A 19931-nucleotide genomic window follows, 5' to 3' on the forward strand; every position below is an offset into this window, starting at 1 on the left:
GTATAGTAGAAAGAGCATTGATTCTAGAGTCAGATGACTTAAATTCAAACCTTGCTGGGTCTCAGTTTCCTCAACCATAAAAAGAGGGGGTTGGGCAGACTCAGTGGTCCCATCCAGCCCTAGATCTGTGATCCTGTAATCCTTTGTCAATTGAATGTTTTATAATATTCCTACAGGTACAATTTAATGCTTATCTTGTACATTAGTCTCTATTTCTTTTTCTGTTAAAAGTCATATTGATGGCTAAGCATTGCTGAGGCTTGGTGACTTACATAAGTTTTTAGAACTGGAAGCAACTAAATTTTCTCCTTTTTTGAGGAATTTTCCCTGAACTGTGCATCCTAATACTATACTTGTCCAGCTTAAACTGAAATTCAAAACAGGGTGGATTTTTCTTTTTCCTATTTCCCTCCTGCCCTTATGAACCTCTCAGAATAAGAATTAGGCAGCTACCCATTCTTCTAAAAGCTTTCTACCTTCTGTGCAGGTATTTGATTAAGCCTTCTTTGCTTGAATACTTTTTATTCCCTCTATCCACAAATGTGTTCATACTATGGAATTTGACAGGAAAATGGAAGGACTAATATAACATGGCCTAGCACAAACAGAATTACATATTGGAAAGTTCTTGAGACAGATATTATTATTCATGTAGAATTTATTCCACAACATCAGTCATTAAAAGTTTCATATAGAAATGTTGAAACTTTTCATAAATTCTTTGTAATATATAAGGAGTGAATTGTGGCCCATGATTGGCTTCTTCACTCTGACTACATTATGATTCATAGTGAGTTTCCTATGAAAAATATTTTGACCCCAAAATAGTGTTCCTCAGCTTAATCCACCCACCTTATTTACCAGACGTGGCTCCAAGTGACTCTTGGCTGTTTCCAAAAATCAAATCCACCCTAAAAGGATGAAAATTTGTCACCATTGAAAATATTCAAAAGAATGTAATGAAGGCTCTGAAGGCATTCCCAAAAGAGCAATTAAAAATGCTTTGAGCAGTGGCCTGCAGCATTGGAATAAATGTGTAGCCTTCCAAGGTAATTACTTTGAAGGGGACAAAACTCTTTGATTTGTAAGGTCTCCAGTATGTTAAATCACTTAGCATTACTTTATAGTCACCCCTTCTATGTAATGATTTATTAAATTTTCAATCATGTATTGAAGGAAAATAATTGCTATTTTTGTCTGAAAGTATCTTTTGCTGTCTCACATGAATATTGATTTCATTATTGAATATTAAAATTATAATTTACAAGTTTCACATTATCTTTAAATTTATCCGCAATCCATTCTAGCATCACTGAGCAAAAAGATATTTGTTTTTAAATCACCCGTCTTGTTACATACTCTGTCTAAGCACAATTACCTTTTTGTTATTTATATACCTAGAGAGGTTTTTCCTATTACAGTTTATTCTTTTTAAAAGTTTTATTTCTTTTCCTATAGCACTTCAGAATCCAGAGGTGGTGGCTCTCCGAGGTGGACTAAGTACCATCCTAAAAAATGTGATTGATTGCCAATTAAGCCGAATAAATGAGGCCCTTATTACTACAGTTTTGCACCTTCTAAATCATCCAAAGACTCGGCAGTATGTGCGAGCAGATGTAGAATTAGAGGTAGATATTTTTTCCTTTTTTCAATTTTGTGCGTTTAAGTTCTTTATTTGAAAATTCTCAGAGCACAATATCAATTTAACACACTCAACTCAGTAATATTTATTGTATAGTTAAGCCTCATTCATTTTGTCTTCACTAATAAGGATTTATGATTATTTATCTTATGTTGATCTGAAAGTTACCATTGCGCTTTCTGTGAAGAAAGGACTAATTCCATTTATAAATTCAGTGAGGTAGATTAAGAAGACCTCCACTGTGAAATCCTTTGTTAGTAGCTAAAGCAGTATATTTTTTATTATCTGTAATTCATATTTTTTATTAATTCAGCTAGGCTTTCTCCCAATTCATCTGAAACAGTGAGGTTAATTGTGTGGAGAACTTACTCAAAATCCTAAGAAGAGATAAGTTCAGGCATGTAAGGTGAAAGCAAAGGTGAGACAAAGTAGACTATGATGATTATTTGTGTGTATACACATTTTTATCATTTACTATATCGTAGATTCTTTACTTTAAATTGGGGTCACAATCAAAGGGTGACTAAGTGATTAGTAAAGGGTTATTAAAGTGATGAAGCAGCAATGTTGATAAATTTTCAAATAACCATTGGTGATCCCTAGCCCCAGTGAAGGGCTTTATGTATGAGAATATTCTTGGATTAGTCTGATGTTATGGCTATATTAAGTTTGTTAATTGGGTATGGATACTAGATATCTTTATGTATTTTGATGTTTGAATTTATGAAACTGAAGTTAGCTTATATAATGAATTAATAGGATTATAAGATTATAGATTTAGATCTGTAAAGGACCTACAAGGTCATCATCAATCCAACTCCTTCATTTTATAAATAGAGAACCAGAGACCCAGAGAGGTTAGTGACTTGCCCATTTTCCCACATATAGGAAGTGGCAGAACGAGTATTTGAACCCGATGCCCACTGACTCCCAACCTAATACTCTTATTTGCTGAATTACAGCATTTTCTTTAAGAGCAAATTGTACATTCATTGTTTAAAGGAATCTTATGGGTGTAAACTAGAATCTGTGATGTTTTACAAGTGAATTTTTTTTTATCTTATTTGGAACAAGATGTTATTTTGAAATTGGAGAGGTAGTAAACTGTTTAGTTATTTGCACACAATCAGGCTACAGGTTTCCATTGTGTTAAAGTTCACAGTAGACCTTTACCTTTGGACATATTTGCTTATACTTTTTCTTGAGGGAATGGAGGCGGGGTTAATGACACCTTTTAAATCTGAGGCAGAGAAGAATGGTAATCAGGAAGGAAGTAATAAATTCACCCTCTCCCAAAATGGGGGGGGGGGAACATGGAAATAAAAATGAGTAGATAGGGAACTCTCATTACTCATCACAGTTGTAGCTAGTATCAAGCCAGTATTATTTATCCTAACACATAGATGATCCTCAACATTTACAAAACTTCACTTCTTTCCGTACATGTGAACAGTGTGCTCAGTGGAATGAGTGCTATCTATTGTCTGAATGAAAAGACAAGGGTTCAGCTCCTGGCTCTGTTATTTTTATTTAACTGGGCCTCAGTTTTCTCATCTGCAAAGTGAAATTATTGGACTAGGTGACCGTGAATGTCCCTTCTGTCTCTAAATCAGTGGTCTTAATAATCATAATAAATCAGTTACTGATGCATTCAACATTTTTATCCAAAACACTGATCTCCTTTTCTTTCAGTAGAAGCTATGTTTTGAATTTTGATAGGCACAAACTTGATTGACATATACATTCATTTTATCTAGACTTCTGTCTTTGTTCAGCCTATCTTGAATATTGCTACCTATATTTTGTGTTCTCGCTTAAATGAAAAAAAGTCCTATTTTAAAACTTTTTTTAAATTAAGCTAAACTTTCCCCCCAGGACTACACTTTGTTTACCAGTGGTTTTTACTTATTGTTATTACCTGGCTTAAATACTTAAACAAATTCTCTTGGAATAAAATTGGAGGGAAGTGAAAATAAATTCAGTTTATTTATTATAAAGATAATATGGTCATAACAAGTACTGTTCTTTATTTTTAGAGAATCTTAGCACCATATACAGATTTTCACTACAGGCATAATCCAGACACAGCAGAAGGACAGCTCAAGTAAGTGCCAGATGTTTCCTATTAATTGAAGATTTGCAGTATGCTACTTACTTTCTTTTTTAATTTTCGAAGTGCATATTGTCAGCAGTCTTCTTGGATTCTCCTGAAAATTAAAGGAGAGATGATGACTCTGTATTCTTTGTTTAACTGAAATGTTTGTTTTCGATCAAAATACTGTAACATGAGCTTATTATTAAGATTTCATTCAAATGTTAGCTCTTTAAGGGCATTAAAGCTTCAGGAATTGTAAATCTTTGTTTAATTTTTTTTAAATTGATAAATGTGTGAGATAGAATGGGGATTATTTTACAATATTTGATTTTTATAACTTATTCTAAAAATTAAAGGATTGAAAGTAAAGGAAAAGAAAAAGAAAATACCAGAGTTGGGAAAGCAAATGGAGATTGCTTTAACAGAGTAAATGCTTGTTCCAAGTCAGGAAGACTTGGGTTCAAATACCTCCCTTAATCAGCAGGCATTTATTATATACCTACTATGTGCAGGGAACTGTTAGACCCTGGGAATACAAAAACAAAGTGAAGTAGCCCCTGTCCTTAAGGAGCTTACATTTTATCAAGGAGAACATTCACATATGTAGGGCAGTATAAAGCAGATGTGAAGTCACCTTGTGGGAAAGGTTCAAGGGACCAGGAAAGACTTCCTGTAGAAAGTAACAGTCACCCAGTGTGACCTCAACAAGTCTCTTAACCTCTCAATGCCCATCTTTAAAGATAAGAGTGAATTTGTTTTCTCATAGAGTTTCTTTTCAAGCAAGTGCATGGGATAGAAATACAAAAGTGGGAGCAGCTAGGTGGCGCAGTGGATAGAGCGCCGGCCCTGAAGTCAGGAGGACCTGAGTTCAAATGTGACCTCATACCAAACACTTGACATGTGCCAGCTGTGTGACCCTGGGCAAGTCACTTAACCCCAATTGCCTTAAAAAAAAAATACAAAAGTGAAGAAGTCATCACCATTAGAGCACTTAACATATTGCTAGGGGCATGCGTCATGTTCACAGACAAATGCAGAATATATACATAATAAGCAGTGAAAGGGTGAAAATTCACTGATAACTGGGGAATGCCTTTTTTTGGAGCAAGCAGCACTTGAGTTTGGAATAGAGCTGTCAGGTTCAAGAGGTAAAAGAGCATTTTAGTATGAGGGCAGATTTGAGTGGGGAGAGACTGCAGAAATGCATATTAGGAAGCTATGAATTCTAGACAGGGAGTGATAAGGGTTGAGGAATAGGATGATTGTGTAGAGAGAAAAAGTGATGTATGTAAGAGATGTTAAAAAAGTAGAATCAGTAAGACTTGGCAACTGATCAGATATGAAGGGAGAAGGAGAAAAAAGAGTTGAGGATAATTCCTAAGTAGAGAACCTGGGTGACCAGAAGATTGGTACCCTCAACAGGAATAGGGAAATGAAGAGAAGGGGGTGAGTTTATATATGTTGAGTTTGAGATGCCTGTGAGATATCCAGGCAGGTGTTGTTGTAGAAATGAGTCTCAAGAGAGAGAGATGAGGACTGGGCTTTTAGAGTTTGGCATTAGATGATAATTTGCATACAGATGATAGCTGAAACAGTGGGAGCTGATAAAATCACCTAGAAAAAAGAGGGAGAGCTCGAAACAGAGTCTAAGTACTGTTCATATAGGGAGTACAACATGGAAAATGAACCTGTAGAGGAGACCAGTCTGGATACCCCCCAAAACATATTTCTATTTGTAATACTCAAAAGCTTTAAATTTTACCATTGTCATCACTTTGATTCCTAAATATTCTGTTTCTTAATAGAGAAGACCGAGAAGCACGGTTCCTAGCTAGTAAAATGGGAATAGTAGCAACATTCCGATCATGGGCAGGTAAGTTCCTTCACTCTCCCTTATACATTTGACTTAAAGGTTCCTTATTGTATATTAGAATCTTCTTGTTGCATATAACTCCCTTCCAAAATTGTTAGTTGTGTTCATAAAGTTATTCTGTACTTATAAAGACTTCATTTCCTTCACCCTTTAAATACAGGTACCGAGCTTAGTTTTCTCATTCAGGTTGTAGATAGCATTACTACTGAGTATCTTTGGGCTATTGAAAGTGGCATCTAGGCTCAGATTCTTAAAATCTAGCCACTGCTCAAATTCTTACAACCTTTACAATAGCTCACTAACATTCAGACTCCTTATGGAGACTGCCCAATATAACAGATGTTTTAATAAACCTTGTCTTTGGCTGGGGGGAAAAAGTGGCCTCTAGGATAAGAAAGGAAGTGATTGAATGGGGGAAAAAATACTTGTTTCAGATTCCTCTGATAAGGGGTTGATAAGCGATACATAAACAATGAATACGTATGACAAATAGTCATTCCCCAACAGAAAATGCGTATTCGCAGCCACATGAAAAAAATTTTCCACATCACTAATAATAAGAGAAATGTAAGTCAAACAATTCTATAATTTATATAATTATAAATATATAATAATTATAATTTATATAATTTATACTAGAATAATATCTAAAATATTTTAAATTCTGGTTATATCCAAATTGTTACAGATGCTGCTTATTCGTTGAAGAATTTGATTGCCGTGGATATTAATGTTTCTACTTTATTTTTCTTAAACAGGTATAATTAGTTTATGTAAGCCTGGGAACTCTGGGATCCAGTCTTTAATTGGGGTACTTTGTATACCAAATATGGAAATACGGGTAGGTAAAATGTTTCGAGTGGTTATTATTTTTTCTTGACTGTTTAGCCACACCTCTCTTCTTGGCAAGGATCATAGATAGTAACATAAATTTAGATTTGTAAAGGATTTTTTGAGGTCATCTAATACAGTTGCCTCTTACAGATGAGGAAACAGGAGCTCAGAAAGGACAAGTAACTTGCTGAAGGCCAACCTTGTAGTAAGAGACAGAGTTAGGACACAAACTCAAGTCCTCAAGTCTTCTGATTCTAAATCTAATACATTGTGCTTTGCTGACCCTTCAGTCAGAGTAAGGACTCTGAAATTAAGTAGGATAACATATTCATTAAGACCTTTGATATAGTAGAAAGGCAGTAGAATGGAAATCAAGATAGCTGATTTCCAGTTCTAGGCTTTTACTTGCTTGTTGTATGACCCTGAGAAAGCCACTTGATCATGATGATCATGATGGACCTCAGTTTCCTCATCTGTAAAAAGATGGAATAGAACTAGGTGATTGCTAAGGTCCTCTCCCAGGCTGACATTCTGTGGTTCTGTGTTTATACATTTTGTACTCCAGTATGTATGGTTAGTGTTCTGTAATGTATATCAACACTTTTGTTGTAGTAGGATTATTTTTCAGTCATGTCTAACTCTTCATGAGCCATTTTGGGGTTTTCTTGGCAAAGATAGTGGAGTGATTTGCCATTTTCTTCTCCATTTCAGTTTTACAGATGAGGAACCTGAGGCAAACAGGGTTAAGTAACTTGCCCAGGGTCACACTAGTAAGTGTCTGAGGCCAGATTTGAACTTAGGTCTTCCTGACTCTAGGTCTGGTATTCTGTTTGTTGTGCCATCCAGTTTTCTTTGTTTTTCTCCTTTAGAGAAAAATGTACTATTGCAAAGTGCTATATCAGTCCAAACTATTAGTATTCCTGATTTTTAAAAGATTAAAAATTAGTAAAAATAAACTTATATACAAGGCACATTCATCAACTTGAGAGGCATTGACGAGCACTCAGATTGATGTTGTTTCCTCTGATTCATTCTATCTCTGTAAGAAGATGGGCAGTTGTCATTTCTAAAATATATATAGGGAACTTAGTCAAATTTATAAGAATACAAGTTATTCCTCAGTTGACAAATGGTCAAAGGATAGCAACAGGCAGTTTTCAGATGAAGTTAAAGCTGTTTATCGGTATGTGAAAAAATGCTCTAAATCACTGTTGATTAGAACAGGCCGTCACAACATAGGGCTCGCAAGCAGCCTGCCAGCCACTTGGAAGGCCAGTGAAAAATTTAAGGTTGCCACTGTGCACTCTCCTGTTTGTCACGTGGCACATGATAACCAACACTCATCTGTCTTTAGTCCAACCTGTCTGTGGCCCAAAGAAGTTTACAAGTTGTGCAGATCTGGATTAGAGAAATGCAAATTAAAACAACTCTTAAGGTACCACCTCATACCCTGTCAGGTTGGCTAATAATGACAAAACAGGAAAATGATAAATGTAGGAGAAGATGTGGGAAAATTGGAATAGAAATGCATTGTTGATGGAGTTGTGAACTGATCCAACCATTCTGGAGCGTAATTTGGAACTATGCCCAAAGGGCTGTAAAACTGTGCATACCCTTTGATCCAACAAGACCTCTACTAGGTCTGTATCCCAAAGAGATCATAAAAAAGGGAGAAGGACCCACATGTACAAAAATATTTATAGCAACTTTTTTTGTGGAGGCAAAGAATTGGAAATTGAGGGAATGCACATCAGTTGGGGAATGGCTGAACAAGTTGTGGTATATGAATATAATGGAATACTATTGTGCTGTAAGAAATGATGAACAAGCAGATTTCAGAAATATCTGGAAAGACTTAATATGAACTGATGCTGAGTGAAGTGAGCAGGACCAGGAGAACATTGTACACAGTAACAGCAACACTGTGTGCTGACCTACTTGGATAGACTTAGCTCTTCTCAGCAATGCGATGAGCTAAGACAATTCCAAAAGACTCGTGATGGAAAATGCTATCTGCATCCAGAGAAAGAACTATGGAGTCTGAATGCAGATCAAAGCATGCTGTTTTCTCTCTTTTTTTTTCTTTCTTGTGGTTTTTCACTTTTGTTCTGATTCTTCTTTCACAAGATGACTAATGTGGAAATATGTTTAATATGATTATACATGTATAGCCTATATCAGATTGCGTGTTGTCTTGGGGAGGGGAAAGGGGACAGAGGGAGAAAAAATTTTGGAACTCAAAATCTTATAAACATGAATGTTGAAAACTATCTTTACATGTAATTAGAAAAAAAAATACTGTTTAGTGGGGACAAAAAAGATAGGCAGTTGCTTAACCTGTCAGAACCCCCAGATGTATTTCTGAAATCATATGTCTGCATTGATGGAAGAAGTTTATACAATAGGAGGTCTTTACATCAATGAAAGGACAGGTCTAGACCTGCAGTGCCCTTCACCCTCTCAATTTTTTTTATTTACAAATTTAAAAAATATTTTACAAACATTTTCTCTCTTACTTGATTGAGGTAAGAAAGGAGGACAAACATGTTGGGTTGAAGATAGAAGAAGTTGGAAATAGTAGCTATATATAAAGAATAAAAAAACTGAGAGGACAGCAGATAGGCAAATAGAAAAGAAGAGGGAGGGAGTAAGAGGCAATATAGCATAGTGGAGAGAGACCTGGCCCTAGATTTAAGAAAGGCCTGGATTAGGTCCTGCATCTGACACGGTAGCTTTTTTACCCTGTGCAAATCATTCTCGGTGCGTAACCAACCTTCTAAGACTGGATGTTGCCCTGAAGATTTTAGTCTGCATTAGAAGAGGAAGCTGCTTAATGGGATCTCCTCACAGATGAAATGACACCTCTAGTTTTATTTTAATGGAACAAAAAGATTTTGAACAAAAGATTGATCACCTGAAAGGACATTGTTATTTTGACACTTTTGGACAGTAGCCTTCTCTTTACTTTGTGCTACAGTAAGTTTCAGTGGAAAAATTCAAGGCAGAGGGAGTCTACCAACCAGTAATGTTACTGGATTCTTCATTGTTATATACTGTAACATTATATATTGACTCATATATTGGTCAGGCTCCACTAAGTCCAAGATGCCTCACAATTTTAGCCAGGTAGGGAATTTCACTTATTATATTTCCTCATCAAAGCCTCTCATTCTTAGTAATTTGCTTGTAATCATTCTTACAGGAAAAAGGAAGCCTAACTTACAATATACCAAAGCTGTACTATGTCCTCTAGCATGCATAAATAAAATCTATAGCTCAATGCCAAACCCTTCTGATTCTTCCTAGGCTTACATAGATGGAGGAAGGAATAATCAGGCTTTCAGTGCAGCTGCTGTGGCTCCAGTTTTTCTATTCCTACCTCTCCCTTTGGTGTCTGGTTTATCTCTCAGATAAAGAATATAGGACCAATAGTCCACATTCCTAGTATTTGTATAATTTCCTTTACCAAGAACATACCAGAGATTTCAAAAATAAATTTCAGGTTAAAGTACACATTTCTTCGTAAATAAAGGGTTTACACATAGTGTGGGAGAAGGAGCATTGAACTTGGAATCAGATGACTTTGGTCCCAGGTTTTATGCTTTCTAACTAGGTGACTCTGGGCAAGGTACTTAAGCCCTTTGAACCTCGGTTTCCTCTTATGTAAAATGAGGATAGTAAGTTATACCAGCTACCTCACAAGATTGTTGAAATGAAAAGCTATATAAATGTATGCTGTATAAAATATGACTCTTTATACTTGCAGCGGGGTCTGCTTGAAGTTCTCTATGACATATTTCGTCTGCCTCTACCTGTTGTGACTGAAGAGTTCATTGAAGCCCTGCTCAGTGTAGGTAGGTATTGAAAACAAGATGCAGTCATTGATTGATTCATTCATGCATGATATCTTTTTCCTGCTAGAAATTGTCATTTTATCATTATATAGTTATCACTTCCACATTTTGGAGGTTAGGATGCAGTGCCCCCATGATCTGACAATCCGAATAAATTTTTTTGTCCCTCACTTTGTACCAGAGAAGAAATCTGAATTATTATGGTATTAAAAGATATGTTGATATTATACAATACTAAACATATGTTTTATGCATTTCTAAGTTTCTAAACTTTTCCAGTGTCATCTGCTGGCCTTTGCATGTTATCTGCAGCTTCCACAAAACTCTCCCAAAATTCCCACTTAATTTCTTATGCTGACCCGTAGTATATCAAAATCACAGTGGGGAAGTCACAGTGTGGAAGGGATAACTGTAGTTTACAGTTCTTTTTCTTTAGAAAACAAGATAAATCAAATAAAAAATGTTATCATAACCTGTTCTGTTACTTTGATTACTCCAAATCTCAGATAAACAGCAGATGAGTAAATTCAGTTTTTAAAATTTATACTTAAATATATTAATGTACCAAATCAGAAGTTGTATGAAGTCTTTCAAAATTTATACAAGACCAAAAAAGTTGCCATTGTTTTATAATAGGCTTATAATTAGCATATTAAAGTGTAATTTTTTAAAATATAGTTTTGGGTTCTATTCAAAGCTCTTTGGCAGCCAGAAAGACTAAGATCTCTATTAATTATTGATTTCCACAGAGGGAGAGTATTTAGAGCTCAGATTTAACCTCGTGTTTATGGGGATGCCTATTTCCCACACAGCTGGATGGGACATAATGATGTGTGAGTTATACTTTTTTATAGTTAGGAAGAGAAGGAATATACACATGGAAGTGAAATACTGTAACTCGTTTTAAAACTTAATTGGTTTTGTTATTCTAGAAATCCAGAAACAATGTCCACATATTTCATTGTGGAGAGAGAGTACTTTTTAACAACCCCATGAATCAGTACCTAAGATTGAGGAATTTTAGTTTTTTCTATATGTTTCCATTGTCTTAAGTGATCATTGAAATGGAGACAAGATAGAGAAAATAGGAAAAATAAAAAGTCTTGCCACTTCTCTTTTATAAATCAAGATAGGGAAAGATGTAGCTAGAAAACAATTCATATCAAAAAAGACCAAGAAAGTAATTTACAACAGTACCCAAAAATGTATTAAACTATGCATATTCTTTGACCCACTGATACTACTATTAAGTCTATACTCCAAAGAGATCAGAGAAAGAGGAAAAAGACCCATATGTATAAAAATATTTATGGCAACTCTTTTTGTGATGGCAACAAATTGGAAACTTAGGGCATGCCCATCAATTGGGGAATGGCTAAAAAGTTTGTGGCATATTTATGTGATATAATACTATTGTGTTGCATTAATGAAGGGTATGATTTCAGAAAAAGATGAGAAGACTTAGGTGAACCAATGCACATTAAAGTGAGCAGAACCAGTAGAACAATTTGTATAGTAACAATATTGTAAAGATAATCAGCTTTGAAAGACTTAGTGACTAACTAATACAGTGACCGGCCACAATTACAAAGGACTGTTGATGAAACATGTTGCTCACCTCCAGACAAAGTAGATGGATTCAGTGCAGACTGAAACATATTTTCTTCTTTTTTTCTTCCTTGCTTTATTTGGAAGGGATGGGGTGGCTGTGGTGGGGAAATCTGATGGGGAGCATGACTATACATATTTGTAATGGATTTTGTTCATCTTGCCTTTTCAGTGAGTAGGGGAGAGAGAGGAGGGGAGGAGAAAATTTGGAATTGAAAATAAAATTTTGAAAAATAGCTAAGGTTAACACATGCACGCACACAGACACACACACACACACACACACACACACTCACACACACAAAAGGCCAAGGAACTTTTGGTGGCTTCAAGCTCAATATAAGGATATAGTGTGATTTGGCTGTTAGGAAACTTAATTTAGTCTTACAATACCATATAGTAGTATTACTAAACTAGAGCGTATAAAACTACAATGTTGCTTTGAGTTCTGAATGCTACATTTACTAGGGAATTTAATGAACCAGAGTGTGCTCAGCTTTCTTTATTCACTCTGTGAAAAGGAAAACTTGAAACCATGTTATGAATATGACGTGTCATATCATATATTGAAGGAACTATGGGTATTTAGCTTAGAGAGAACTTAAAATAGAACAAGTACCTCCTATGTGCCAGACTCTGTGCTAAGCACTGAGGATCTAGAGAGAGGTAGAAGATAGCCTCTGCTCTCAGTGAGCGGAAGACAACAGGCACATAACTAGGTACAAACAAGCTATTTACAGGCTAAATGGGAAATAGTCAACAGAGGGAAAGCACTAGCATTAAGGAGGATCACGAAAGGCTTCTTAGGTGAAGTGGGATTTAATTCATATTTGAAGGAAGCTGGGGAAGCAAGGAGGCAGAAATGAGAAGGTTAAACATTACAGCACTTTCTAGATGGGAAGAGATATTTGCCTCATTTTATATAATTCCAGAGGGTAAAACAAGATTTCTTAGCCACAAATTACGGAGAGGTAGATTTAAGTTTAATATAAAGAAGAACTTCCTAACAATCAACACCATCCCCAAAAGGTATAGTCTGCTTTATGAGGTAGAATTCTAAGCAATTAAGGTATTCAGGCTGATGCTAAGTAACTCTTTGGTCAATTTATAAAAGGATTTTGTCCTCAATATAGGAGTTGAACTTTATATTTTCTTGGGTACCTTCCAGTTATAAAATCGTATAAAGCCGGAAGTCTAAGTATACAGTTCACAAACTATTATTTAACTATGAATAATCAGTATTTTTCTGAACACAAATGTCCATTGTAAATAGTATTTAAGTGTTCATCAAATGCCCATTGTAAGTAAATGATATATTTTTAGCTTTTCTTTGAATGTATTTTGTCTAATAATCTCCCAGATTTCTTCTGAGTGCAACAGAATGTGTTGTTGTAGTTGTTGTTGTTGTTTTTTAAAGAAAGCTGTGATAGGTACATTTCTTTATACTTAATGGTGGCATTTTTATTGTTTTTAGATCCAAGTAGATTCCAAGATTGTTGGAGACTTTCAGATGGCTTTGTAGCAGCTGAAGCTAAAACTATTCTTCCCCATCGAGCCAGATCCAGGTAGAATTTGCTGATGGGAGATTTTTACATTTTTATAAGATTTTTTTTTCTAAAACATATAACATAATGAAAAACCATTTAAATTTTTTTGTGTTAATATGTTTTTAGACCAGACCTCATGGATAATTATTTGGCACTGGTACTTTCTGCTTTCATTACTAATGGGCTTTTAGAGGTAAGTGAAATTATTATAAATAATATTTCAGAATTTACCTTATTTTTCTCCTGACAATTTCTTTGAAAACAGCAAAATTTACTTCATCCTTGTATAATGAAAGCCAGTATTAGAACACTGGACTAGGAGTGAAAAGGCTTATTTTCCTTATTTAGAAAGTAAGAGTTAATAAATAATTCCTTCCTGGCTTAACTCATGAAATTGTTATAAGGCAGCATCAAATGAGATATTAAAGAATCTATAAACTACATAAAAATGTAATTCAATTTAACAGACATTCATTAAGGACTTATTTATTTATTTTTGGCAAGACAGTTGGGGTTAAGTGACTTGCCCAGGGTCACACAGCTAGTAAGTGTCAAGTGTCTAGTCTGAGACAGGATTTGAACTCAGGTCCTCCTGACTCCAGGGCCAGTGCTCCATCCACTGCACCACCTAGCTGCCCCTAAGTGCTTATTTTGTATAGAATATTGTGCTAGACTTCAGTGAGATACAAACCCTACCTTCAGAGAGTTTATAGTTTGATGAGGCTCTGCTACACATGAATAACTACAAAACAAAATTTTGTCTAATAACATCGTAGGGATTTGCAAACAAACTGCCTTGGGAAGCCCAAAAAGAGAAACCATCATGGACTGGGAGGTCAAGATAGGCTTTGTGAAAGGGATGGCATTTGAGATGAGCTGTAAAAGAATGTAAAAATTTGTAGGGAGTAGAGAGTGGTCTGAGAAGGAAAGCAGTCCAGATGTAAAGAATCCAAAGGATGAAAAGTGCCTCTTAAGAAACTGTTTGATTGATAATTGACATATGTTGATTAGAAGAGTGAGAGAGCAACCTAGACGGGTAGAATGGTACCAGATTGTGAGGGTCTTGAATGCCAGGCTAAGGGGTTTGAGCTTGAAACGAGGAATAATATGATCATATTTACGCAGAAGGAATCCATAGTCTTATAGCTTTTTTTTGGAATAGAGTATCAGAGGAAACTAGAATAAAATCTTAAAGACCTACAATTAGTTCTGCTATAACTCTTGTTTTGAAAATGCACATTTGTTCTAATGTGATTGACATATTAGGGGACAATTTGAACACAGGGAAAATTTTGCATTTGTTAATATGTAAGAATGCATAAAACTGCACCCTAATGAACTGAGTTCACATAGGAATACACAAAATTCATGCATGTACACACCTCGGACATTTACCAGCTACCTCACTTCATAGTGTATGTTTTCTTATAAGGTAGTTTTTTTCTATTCTTTTGCTTTTTACATATTAAAAACACACACACAATATCCCACACATCTGAATACTTTGCTTCAAAATTGCCAAGCAGAGAATGCAAAAGGAAAGCTTTAAATATTGAAAAGAAGCTTGAAATAAAATATTTTGAAAAAAATGACATAATATGCATATGCTATCTCCTAAGCAAATGGCATAAAGAAATCCACATTATGGACCATTAGAGACAACTTGAATGAAAATCTACAGGAGCTGTGGGTGGAGGAGGGCTGGCTGGCACCCATGCATTTTATCACTCTCCCATTTTCCATCCCTGAATTGCGTGGGCTGTCCTCCTCTCCCACACTCCCCCCCATTCCCCAGCCATTGTCTTTGCCAGCTCTGTGTTCATAGGCACCACATTACCACTATTTAATAATAACAAAAGCTCATATTTATATAAGTGCTTACTATGTGCTAGGCACTGTGCTTAGTGCTTTATAGTTATCTCATTTGATCCTCACAACAACTCTGGCAGGTAGGTGGTGTATTCCTATTTTACAAATGAGGAAACTGAAGCAAACAGGTTAAATAACTTGTTTAGGGTCATACAGTATATGTCTAATGCTAGATTTGAACTAGGGTCTTCCTGAATCCAGGCCTGGCACTATGCACTTTACCACCTAGTAATTTATTGTAGTATTTATGTATTTCTTAACAATTTAACATGTATTGAACTGTGCTACTGTTTTTATTAGATCCTAATTTTTTTTTATGTAACAGAGGTTTTTGAGTGTTGTGCCTCTTACGCCATTTCCCCTATAAACTGTAGTTTTTACTGTTACATTTTGCATAGCACACTGATTTTTAGGAAGGTATATGTCTCCTTATAGGAGAATTGACTGCATTTGGAGTCTACAGCACTAGTTCTAGTGAATAGTAATAAAAAGTCTGTACTAGTCTGATGGCATCAGGAGAGAAGGGCTAAATGCAAGAGATTTTAGAAGTGGACTTGATCTTGGTGACTTTGAGATATGAAAGATGAGGAAGAAGGAAGAGTCAAAAAGGTTACATTAAGATATTAAATGTGGAAGATTGGGTGAACGGGAATGCTTCTGACAAAGTCAGGAGAAGCAGGTTTCTAAGGAAAAGTTAATTAGTTTGAGAATGAAAAAGGTAGGAAATAAGAGAGAAAATGCAGTCATGTATGTAGGGTATGTTTAGTGTGGCCATACCTACCCTAATGTGTCCAAAACATTATGGTACCGTGTTTCATTTTTAAGTTTGTATTTTTATTAGGAAGTTAGTCGTTCATTTTTTTTTAAAGTTCAGTTAAATTTTAGTTCTTCAGTTGATAAATAAAAATAATTTCTTTATTCAATATGTTTGCTTTAAAAAAATTTCCCTGGGTGTACACTGTAGTGAAATATGCTGCACGTGAATGAAGACCAGTAAGAATATGAGAGAACTATTTCTCAAGAGTAATAAAAAGGCCAGCTAAGATTATGTCCCATCAGTTTATAGTAGGTAAAATTAGCCTGAGATATTACATATCTATTATGAAATAGCATAGCAAATTTTTTTTTTCCCTCAAAGGGTTTGGTTGAAGTAATAACAAGCAGTGACGACCATGTCTCAATTAGAGCTACAATCCTTTTAGGAGAACTTTTACATATGGTAAGTCTAATATCTTATGAATTGAACATGTAATTTTATTAAGTTCATGGCTTTATAAATAACTATATTTAAAATGAATTATCTTTGTAATTATAGGAGGGGGAATCATTCTTCTACCTGTCTCTTGATACTTTATATCTCGTCTGTAGTGGCCAACTACATGTGCTTAACTGAAGTCTTTTTCTGTTCCTTCTTTTGGCATGGAGGTGTCCCTGGATTCTCAAACACTATACCAGCAGAGTATAAACTCTGTCAGAGCCTACCCAGCTGGAAAAAACCCCACAAGAATGACTTAGGGATAGACTGGATATATTTGCTTTCATAGAACCTGATTGTATATGTTCAGAGAGGGTCATCATCACATTGTCTGGAGGGTGTTGAATTTTTCAGCTTTAGCAGTTATCAGAAACATTCTTTGAATCCACAGTTGTGCTGTGCATTGGTGGCCTGCATTGATAACTTACAAATTATTATGATCCATACTTTTTAGATTAACAAACAAGTTAGTCTTATACTCACTGTATAGATTGATACTCCATAGTCATCCAAATCTTTCTCTCTCTAACTTCCTACCGCAAAAGCCAGTAAATTGTATGTAGTAGTGACCCAGTTGGATATATAGCAAATGCAGAAAAGTCTTGTGTTCAAACTACTACTGTATGTAAAGAAATTCATACAAAATTGTCTTGTTTTAATAGAAATGTATGTATATTTATATTTGGAGGAATTTTTGTTTTGCTTTTTTGCAAAGTCAGCAACATCCATAATAGGGAACTGTTTTCCATAAGCTCTGTTTCACCCACCTGACTCCCTCTGTTATTGATGCCTGTTATCAGAGTATAAATTTAGCTCAGCAGATTTAAATTTAACAACAGTTTATTCAACATATACTATGTAATCACTGTGTTAAATGCTTAGGATACAAAGGTGATAAATTACATTCCTTGCCCATGAGAAGCTTATATTCTAATAAATCATAAATTAGAGCCAAGATAATAGGAGGGAAAGGGTGAAAATAAACTTAGTATACTAGGAAGGGGTGGGGTAAGGCCAAAAAAAAAACAACAACCCATGTTTTAAGTATGTGAAGATAAAATAGACCAGCCCAACCTCTTTGTAATATATTGGCAAATAAAATAAGTGCTTTGACAGATAACTAGAAAGCATTATCTACTGTCTTGTTTCTACTCCTAGCTTCTAGACCCTCTAAACTTGCATTTTATTTATTTATTTATTTTTTGGTGAGTCAAATCAGGGTTAAGTGACTTTCCTAGGGTCACACAGCTAGTAAGTGTCAAGTGTCTGAGGCCACATTTGAACTCAGGTCCTTCTGACCCCAAGGCTGGAGCTCTATCTACTGCACCACCTAGCTGCCCCTAAAATTTCATTTTATAGTTTATAACTTTAAAATGGGTTTCTCTTGGAAAAATAATTATGGTGTGTGATATGGAGGAAAATGAGATGATTTGAATAATAATTGCAAATTAATGGTCAATTAAAGAGCTGTTCATTTTGACTTTATCCCCTGTAATATTGAGCAGATATTTTTGCTCCTTCAGTAAGGTTCTACAGGCTTTAAAGTATGACTTTGTATTTGAGACCTGACCCAAGACATCCTTACAGTAAGAATACACACTCAAACTTATATTGCTTTGTCTTATTTCCCCCATGTGTAATTGTACCAATATTGGCTTTCCAAAAAGACAAGCCAAATCAAAGTCTCACTAAATGTATATTCAGGTTTCTATTCAAGCTGGAAGGATGATTTAAATCTTTTATTTAGAGAGTGTCATTTAAGATAAATCAGGCCCAGTGATTTCAGATTCACACATGCTTAGGTAAGAAATTTTTCAAGAAGATAACCAATTTGAATTCAGTTGAATGCCACTTAAAAAAACTACATTGAATTAACAGGCCAGTGACTTTTGGGATATGCATGATTTATTTAATGTAATATAAGTATAAACATATGTATCTTCCATATGCATATATGTATGTATACATATCCTCCACTGAAATCCTACTTAGATATCTCATCCTGGCATGGAGGTGACATTGGGATCTTGAGCACAATTTTAGCAGGTCCTTCCAAGCTGGAAAGGTTTCAGGTACAGGGTGCTTCTTGCCTATGTCAGTTGTCTGAAGATTAGCCTCGATGGGTTTGTAGAAGCTCCTCTCTAGAGGTCTAGTGGCATGGTAATTTTATTTTTCAGCAACAACAACTGATAAAGACCATCTTTTAAGGTGTTGAGGGGTTGCAGTTTGTATTGGTAGAGGGATTTACCCACACTGATAAAATCACAGATCATTTAAGTAATGAAATCAGCATTTGGGAATTAGGGACTTATGGTATATTCATGTGGTATTTGTTTTTAGGCAAACACAATCCTTCCTCATTCACATAGCCATCATTTGCACTGTTTACCAACGCTAATGAATATGGCAGCATCCTTTGACATCCCTAAAGAGAAAAGACTGTAAGTATGAGCTGTACCAGATCTTTAAAGATAGTTAGCATGTATAAGTTTTATTGTAATTACTTTAAATTCACATATATGGTATTTATGACCGTTGTTAGTGCAGATAAGGAAAAAAACCCTTAACACGCAAAAATGCATAGCATTTCTCTTGTAGATTACACAGCTGATATAACAGTAAAATCATATCAGGATTCTTCATTACTCTTTTGCCATAAGTTATTTGGGGTCATTCATGCAGACTATCTGCAATAATAATACTTTTTTAAAAAAAAGAAATAAGTAGTAGTGGAGAATTAGATTTTTTATGTATATTATTTTAAATACTGTAACGTAAAACCAAAATTGTGTTATAGGCACAGACAGCTCTCTAGATTCTCAGTACTGAAATAGGTATAGACAAAGTTTGCAAAAACAAAAAAGCTGCATTATCACTGGGTTTGTAATGCTTAAAATTTGGACAGGGAGGAAATGGAGGGAGCTAGGTTAAAAGGGAAAGGTGGGCTGCATTGGTAGAAGTTCACTGTAGGGAATTTGGGACTCATATTGGCCTAGTTCCATTTGTGTTTTCCTCACCCAAATTTTAAAAATTTGAATGACCATGCTCTGGCACTCGGTATTGCACTTTATATCTGTTTTCTGGTTTAGTTCCACATCTATCACCTTTGACTCTTTGGAGAAGTATTCTACATTTTTAGGGCTGAAAGTATGAGTCAGGATCAAGACTGCTGATAAATTTAGTAGCCTAGTTACATCAGTTGTTTTGCAGAATATAGGAAGTAACATTAGTGACTTTTTTATGGAAATCCAAAGTAAAATGTGGTCCCATAATTTTTTAATTAGCTTTCTCTTGCATTAGAATTCTACCAGCTGTGGTCTGATTTACCATAGTAACAACTTTAAAGGAATTTAT

General features: G+C 35.2%; 1 protein-coding gene across 3 annotated transcripts in view; it reads left to right on the forward strand.

Annotated features, from left to right (window-relative positions):
- RICTOR (RPTOR independent companion of MTOR complex 2) overlaps positions 1 to 19931 on the forward strand; it is a 125504-nt gene that overhangs the window by 62863 nt on the left and 42710 nt on the right. For all 3 annotated transcript variants that reach the window (XM_020996096.2, XM_020996115.2, XM_078153211.1), the window contains exons 8-16: positions 1459 to 1628; positions 3679 to 3746; positions 5543 to 5610; positions 6369 to 6451; positions 10211 to 10298; positions 13381 to 13471; positions 13580 to 13646; positions 16461 to 16541; positions 18918 to 19018. In XM_020996096.2, the coding sequence (XP_020851755.1) occupies positions 1459 to 1628; positions 3679 to 3746; positions 5543 to 5610; positions 6369 to 6451; positions 10211 to 10298; positions 13381 to 13471; positions 13580 to 13646; positions 16461 to 16541; positions 18918 to 19018 (817 nt within the window). The remainder of the gene's footprint in view (positions 1 to 1458; positions 1629 to 3678; positions 3747 to 5542; positions 5611 to 6368; positions 6452 to 10210; positions 10299 to 13380; positions 13472 to 13579; positions 13647 to 16460; positions 16542 to 18917; positions 19019 to 19931) is intronic.

The sequence above is a fragment of the Phascolarctos cinereus genome, unplaced genomic scaffold (assembly GCF_003287225.1).
Source record: "Phascolarctos cinereus isolate Bilbo 61053 unplaced genomic scaffold, phaCin_HiC Scaffold_4;HRSCAF=312, whole genome shotgun sequence".
Taxonomy (NCBI): Eukaryota; Metazoa; Chordata; class Mammalia; order Diprotodontia; family Phascolarctidae; genus Phascolarctos; species Phascolarctos cinereus.